The sequence below is a fragment of the Chanos chanos genome, chromosome 3 (assembly GCF_902362185.1).
Source record: "Chanos chanos chromosome 3, fChaCha1.1, whole genome shotgun sequence".
NCBI classification, from domain to species: domain Eukaryota; kingdom Metazoa; phylum Chordata; class Actinopteri; order Gonorynchiformes; family Chanidae; genus Chanos; species Chanos chanos.
Window position 1 is genome coordinate 43,011,793 of NC_044497.1, and position 7,397 is coordinate 43,019,189.

A 7,397-nucleotide genomic window follows, 5' to 3' on the forward strand; every position below is an offset into this window, starting at 1 on the left:
TGAATTTAAATGGCAAATACAGACTACCTTTATGTCTTAAACAACATTGTTCCATTGATCCAGAAATAGGACTAAATTTAAATGAGAAAATAACAAAAGGTAACTTTGATATTATATAGCGTATTCATATTCATGGCATGCTATCATAGTTTGAAAGAATCACAGATGGCACTCATTTGTTTTGGGTGTATACTTATTTTAATAAAGATTTAATCATTTGACAAAGTGGATGTGCTTAAACCCAAACCAATTGTTTCATAGAGTTACATTTTCCCTTTCTAGAAAGAAGTAAAATTTGCATGCGTGGGTAACATTAGACGAAAGAGTCGTTGTACAGTGTGAGAACCGTAATCCTGACTCTAGAGCTGATCTTTACGCGCTCTTTCCTCATTGGTTGAAAGAGGATCAGGAAAGATGATCGTTCTAAAAGACTTTGTTGAGAATCAAACAGGCATTTGTGTGTTCTACAAGAGCCTCCAGGGGCCCTGGGGTAAAATGGTCCCTAACTAACAGTGAAGGCTTTATATGGACAGCACAATGGCCTCAGAAAGGATGGCCCTCTTTCACTTCTTAGCCTCCTCAATCTTCTCAACTTCACTGGATTCATCCACAATTTTGCCATTGATCATAGTCTGTGTCACCACCTTGACAATCTTCCTGGTGCGTACGTCAGGTTCCTCTGCATTGAGAAGAGGGAGAGAGAGAGAGAGAGAGAGAGAGAGAGATTGAGTGTGAGAGAGAGAGAGAGAGAGAGAGAGAGAGAGAGGTCATAACAACAACATGGAAATTTGGACTTTCGTATAAAGAGTAGTAAAAGAAAGAGGTCCTGAAACATTCTTTCTTTTTCTCCATTCCACTCTGTCTATTTCTCTCACTCCCTTTCTCTCTCTATCTTTATATAACACACTTACACGTAGGCGCACGCTCGCACGCACACACACACACACACACACACACACACACACAGTTTGCACCTCTTAATATATCATTAGTCTCAATCCTCAGCTCCTTCCTGGAAAACAGTAGGAACTAACTCAATGAAGACTGATTATGACTGAGAGTATTCACATTCATATTCACATACTATGCCATATTTGTACAAATATTGATATTTGCAAATATCATGGTTAGGATTGTAGCTATTACTGTTATTAACAGAAACAATCCCTCAGAATCTAGATAGATGGATGCAATTTTGTGTGTGTGTGTGTGTGTGAGAGAGTGAGAGAGAGAGAGAGAGGTAGGGTGTATGTGTGAGAGAGAGAGAGAGAGAGTTAGAGAGAGAGAGATAGGGTGTATGTGAGAGAGAGAGAGAGAGAGAGAGTTAGAGAGAGATAGGGTGTATGTGAGAGAGAGAGAGAGAGAGAGAGAGAGAGAGAGAGAGAGATAGGGTGTATGTGAGAGAGAGAGAGAGAGAGAGAGAGAGAGAGAGAGCGGGAGAAAGAGAGTTAAAGAGAGATAGGTGGGTCTGTGTCGTGACTGCATAGTGAGAAATGACACATGGATTTGACTAGGGCTCTTATTCTTCTGGAATGTAATTAAGTCATACTGATAAGCTGGTACAATGCGACTATAGTTGTCTGTAGATAGGTGGAGAAACAGTGAGACTGAACTACGTATTGGAACACTTCATAAACAAATATGCTACATTCAGTGTCAACCACATGTCTTTGCACTATTACAAAATGTGTGACATGAATGTGTTTATAGTTCATGCAAGTCTAAACTTACTTTTGGGGATCTCCTTAACCCTGCAAAAAAAAACAACAAAGACAGCCACGTTATTTTATATCGTAAAATGGGAAAATATACCAAACGGGATTCATAACATCATTCCGCTTGAAACTAATGATTTTACAAAACATTCCCAAACTGCCCATCAATGTGTAAACACTGAATGGCAGCTTTCACCAACGGAGCTCTCATAGTAGAATTCTTTTTTTTTTTTTGGTCATCTCGCATGCTGACTTTTTCCACCCTCCCTTTCACACCTAACGTGGGGGGCAGCCCCTGATCCACACTTACACGTCCTCTCCCTCCAGCAGTCTCTTGTAGGTGGCGATCTCCAGCTCCAGGTTCTGTTTGATGCGGAGCAGTTGCTCGTAGTCAGTCTTGTTGCGCTGCATCTCGAGGCGGAGCTGGGACAGGTCGTCCTCCAGCTGAGACAGGTTGGCCTGAAGCTGTTCCATCTCTCCGGCATACTTCTGTCCGGTCTCCCCAAGATTCATCTCCAGAGAAGCCACCTGGAGAAAGAAAGAGACAGATCACCGGTGCGTCACCAATGTAATGGCTGTAAAACATTAAAATAAAAAAAAAGAAAGAAAAACAGTGTCACCCTCTTCTGAACCAAACTTATCAGCAGAGAGAGAGAGAGAGAGAGAGAGAAAGAACTGTAAGTAACGCCTTCGCCTGTTCACTTCACGCCCAGTAGAACGCTACACGTGGATAAGTGAAGGATAACAACGCACAGGGAGACTTCCCTACATTTGTTTCTGAGCCAAAGTGTTCTCTGAGAGCACAAATGCATGTAGAGCTGATCAAATTCCTAAAGATGACGCGTTTTAGCTTGTAAACAAACAGAAAAATCGTGTGGCAGTATCATCACCGTGTATGTGATTTAAAAATTAGAGCGTGTTGTGTAATTGCTGAGAGAATAAGATCCTGTCTGTAAATTAGGGTGGGGTTTTTTTTTTGCCTGGGAACAAGGTGTTAGTGATATTAAGGTAGCTGTGTGAAACAGTCCCTGAGTGAGACTGTGAGGTAAGGTTCTCACCTGTTTGTGTAGGCTGTCCAGCTCCACCTCCAGGGTTTGCATGAGGCGCTGTCTCTCGACAATCTCATTCTGTCCTCTACGCAAAGCCTCATTGCTCTCCTTCACCTTGGACTGCAATGTCTCCACCTACAACACCACACAATAGACATTTTACCACATCAACAAGAAAGTTACTGCTTTAACAGCCCTGTACTCTGTTGGTTTCTGCAGTAAGAGTTACCCACACTGCAGATATCTTTCTACCTTAACACTGACACACTGCCGTCATGTCACTCAATCAATAGTGATACGCTCCTGGTGTGTTACTATTCTAACAGTAACACACACAATGCATATCGTTTAAGCAACACTGCAGACATCCTTCTGAAGTCACAGTGACCCAGATATTACTACTGTAGCATAAAATCAGACCATAACAACTACATCCATAGGAAAAAAAAGTTAATACTGTAACACAGCACACCAGACTGTCACTAAAGTAACATAACAGACATGAGACTCATGTAAAATAATAAGCCAGTGACCTTCTTGCGGTACCAGAGCTCAGCCTCCTCCTTGTTCTTATGCACAATGCCCTCGTACTGTGCCCTGAGTTCGGCCAAGGTTGTTCCAAGGTCAGGCCCACGGGTTGTTTCCACCTCCACATTCAACTCTTCCTGGGCCAGACGTGACCTAAGACCATCTTTCTCCTACAGGGGACAGAGAAAGAGAGAGAGACAGAGAGAGGGAGAAAGACTTGTTGAACGCGATCCTGTTTTGTTTCTGTTTGTGTGTTAAGTGTCATAATATTTTGATTGTTTGTGGTTTTGTGAGTTTGCTGTTTGCTTTGCTGTAAACTAAATGCCAGGTAGGGAAGCTCAGAGTCCCTTTATTATTAACTCCTTCTCCATTAATACTTGATGAAGATACTCTCACATTACCTACAGCAGATCCAAAGCATGTACCCCTCAAGCACACACACACACACACACACACCGGATGTTCAGGATATATGGCATTTCACCAAAACCACACCCTACTCTTTAAATACATACACTTTGAAAAAGTATGTACGTGTGTGTGAGTGTGTGTGTGTGTGTGTGTGTGTGTGTGTGTGGTTTGTGTTGTCTTATCTCCTCCTATATCCCATATGAAAACAGGAAGGACTGAAAGTGAGTTCATCTTGGCTCCCATAAACATAATTTCTCATAGAGTCCAGACAGGGGTAGACCTGACAAGAGTGTAAACAAGCTGATGCATGTGAAGTACACAAATTTGTGTCTATTTGTGAAGTTGAAGTGATGCTCAAACAATAGCTGTTTAAAGCCTAACATGATAACAGTTTGAGTCTATGCCAGCATAGGAGGTGAAACCCACATATTATGTTGCAGAAGACAGCAGATCTAACGGCTTGAATTACTAGTAATTCTTTGCAAAGCCTGGTGTGTGTCTCCCATGAGGTTAGACTGTTGTTTAGGAACGGTTGGTGGGATTGCTAGATAGCTCCTACCCCAGGAACCTAAAACAGAGAATACTGTCCCTCCACATAGAATGTGTTCTCAACTGTGCATTGTTCTAAAAGGGGAAGGGTTTTCCATCCACATTGAGAATGGCCTTACCTCCTCATGGTTCTTTTTTAGGAAGTACACCTCTTCCTTCAGGCTGTCCAGGTCACCACGCAGTTTGGCAATGATGTGTTCATGGTCATTCTTGGCCTTTTTTAGAGCCACACAGTCCCTTTCCACAGAGTGACACATAGCGCTCTCTGTTTCCCATCTAAAACATAGACACACATAGATGTGGAAGAACAGTTGAGTAATGTTTAAAACACTTTATGCAGAGAGATCTGGATCCATGTCAATAGAGAAGCAGTTCCACACACTCACTTGATCTTAAAGTCATCAGCTGCCAGTTTTGCATTGTCAATCTCCAACATGATGCGTGCATTTTCCAGAGTCTTCTTCCTCACCTGAAACAACAGCTATCTTCAGATGGGGCTCACATCACATGCTCATCCTGTCACCCTATTGACTATATCGATCAATCAACACTGGATAAACATCTTATAGTGTTCTGGCTGCTTTAAATTACAGACAATAATATTGATGCACTGTCACTGTTGGCTTTTCCCATCTCAATTAAATGTAACTTAAGCGTGCATCTCAGTGACATTAAGCACTACATTCCTGGTTTGTTTAAGTCTAACTAATGATTTGTCCAAATCTGATTAATTTTTAACGACGCACCTGGGGGGATGGCATAGCTGATTAACTGAGTCAGGGCTGACTGGGCTCCTGTGTTACTAACATACACTGATCACTCAGGCTGGCGTTACTCAGGCCAAATAACCGTGTGTGTCACCTCACAGACAACCGCTGAGGTACAGTTACTTTGATGTATTTGTTTCAGACATGAGCTAAAGTAGTTTTTTGCACACAAATAAGGCACAATTTGTGTGCAGAATAGAATAGAATAGGATCGAAGACAATAGATAACTTTGTCAAAAAGAAAATCTATACAAAACCTGTCGCTGCTAATATTTTTTATCTGGTTAAGTAGGAGTATTAGGGTATTCCATCTGTGCTAATAACCGTAGACAGGGCAGTGAAATTTTCAGTGGCGGTGATCTGTATTGTTGGACTGTGGTATTATAATCTCATACCTCCTGCTCCAAGGCTTGGGCCTGTGCCACCATGCCGTCGACATCATAGCCCTTAGGTATGCGCTCCAGCATCAGCTTCTTAATGCGTATCTCCAGCTCAGAGTTGGACTTCTCCAGAGTGCGCACCTTGTCCAGGTACTTGGCCAGCCGGTTGTTGAGAACCTGCATGGCCTCCTTCTCGTTGGTGCTGCTGCCCAGGCCGTTGACTGAGTAGGCTGTCAGCCCGTTGATGTCAGAACTCATGGACATGGAGCGAGTGAGAGGCCTGGGTGCCGCGAACGACACGGAGGCTTTGGAATGGCTCCGTATGGGGTCCCTGAGCGACATGCTGGAAAACGAGGGCTGACGCCCAGCTGAGAAACTCCTGACCGAGAAACTGGATGCCATGGTCTCTGTGACAGAGGAGAGCATGTGGAGTGTTGACGTGAATGATGTGCACGCAGGTATTTTTTTTTTTAATGTACTCTTCATGTTTCAGAGGTCTTTTTTAATGGTTCCAGTGCAATTTTAGTGTTCACGGTTGCACTTATTGGCCCTTTTATCAAGAGCAGCAGTCGATATGATGCATATGTTTAGTTATTTTACTGAATAACATAAAACCAGACACTCCTTCCCAAGTCAAAGAGTTTGGTTAGACTAGAATATCTGTAAACACAGATATTATGCAAAGTTTCCTAAAGAGAAAGAGTTGTATTCTCTGTAGAGAATGCTAAAGTTTAAAGCAAAAGGTGACTCTCCATGTCTCGAAGAGCGACTCTGAATTGGTCTGGCTGCTGTCAGTTCAAGCCTCATATCTCTCTCCATAAACTGATAAGCTGCTACATGCAGCCACTGGCTACTGCCTGGACACTGTTGTCAAAGCTTACTTCACTGCATGTAAATGACTTCACTCCCAACTCTCAAACCTATGAAGCTTTCATATGACGCAAATGAGGTATATCTTTTTTCATCAACCACTAATTAATCATCAAATAAAATTTTAAAACTGTTTTGAGAGCCACTGACCCTCAGGGCAGGAGGCATTGCTGAGAGAAAAGTTACTGTTTTGTGTTGGCACTTCAGATGAGCAGCTCAGTCACCTCTCTCTAATGTGGGATTAGTTACTAAGGGAACTGGTTTGTTCTTGTTATTTAATCCTGTTTGAGGCACTCCAAATATAAAAACAAAATTTTATTCAGTAACTTGTGTTCCCTTTGCCATGCAATAATGGTTTACTTAAAAAATTCATGCACATGTACATGCACATGCACACACACAAACACGCACGCGCATGCACCCACACACACACACACACACACACACACAAACACACACACACACACACACACTCACACACACACACACACACACACAAACACAATTTACAATAGTTTCTTTATTATTGTTAAACATTAGTTATCCTTTCACTCAAATGAACAAATGGACTTATAATAAACATGCCATTATATGAGTAAAAAAAAGCAAATCAGACCAAAGCTGGGAATGATTTAAATTAATTTAAGATAACAAACTTTAACTCATTACTTGCAATTTACCAGTACATTTGTATCTCAAGCACTTCACGAGTCTAATGCCTGAACCTGACCTCACAGTTTAAAATGAGGAGACAAAGCAGAAAGACCAGCGGAGATCTTACCTGTAGTTAGATTGTCCTTGCTGGAAATGAGGAGTAAGTGCTCCTGGGGCTGTGCAGTAGGTTGCTGGTTGTGAGAGAGAGGTAACAGTGCCTTATATACAGAGCAGTAGGGAGGGGCGACACGTGTTACCTGGATATGGGGTGGGTGGAGTGGAGCTCTGTGTGATAACAGAGTCATTCACGTCAGTGCACAGCGGCAACCTGAACCAAATCTACCTCAATTATTCAGCAGCACTCTGAAACAACACGGTCCAAAGAAAGAATGAACTCAATTATAAACTGACCAGAATAAGAGGAGCCGTGAGGATAAACAGGGGCCGCGATAAATATGTTTTGAGGTGAATGAG

General features: G+C 42.3%; 1 protein-coding gene across 1 annotated transcript; it reads right to left on the bottom strand.

Annotated features, from left to right (window-relative positions):
• Nucleotides 1-217: 217 nt before the first annotated feature.
• On the bottom strand, nucleotides 218-7,098 carry si:ch211-243g18.2 (keratin, type I cytoskeletal 18-A). The gene is made up of 9 exons (XM_030768608.1): nucleotides 7,051-7,098; nucleotides 5,415-5,806; nucleotides 4,639-4,721; nucleotides 4,372-4,528; nucleotides 3,298-3,462; nucleotides 2,774-2,899; nucleotides 2,026-2,243; nucleotides 1,732-1,751; nucleotides 218-679 (listed from the first exon to the last, which is right to left on the bottom strand). The coding sequence occupies exons 2-9, from the start codon at nucleotides 5,799-5,801 to the stop codon at nucleotides 564-566; spliced, it is 1,272 nt and encodes a 423-aa protein (XP_030624468.1). The 5' UTR covers nucleotides 5,802-5,806; nucleotides 7,051-7,098; the 3' UTR covers nucleotides 218-563.
• Between the last annotated feature and the right edge of the window lie 299 nt (nucleotides 7,099-7,397).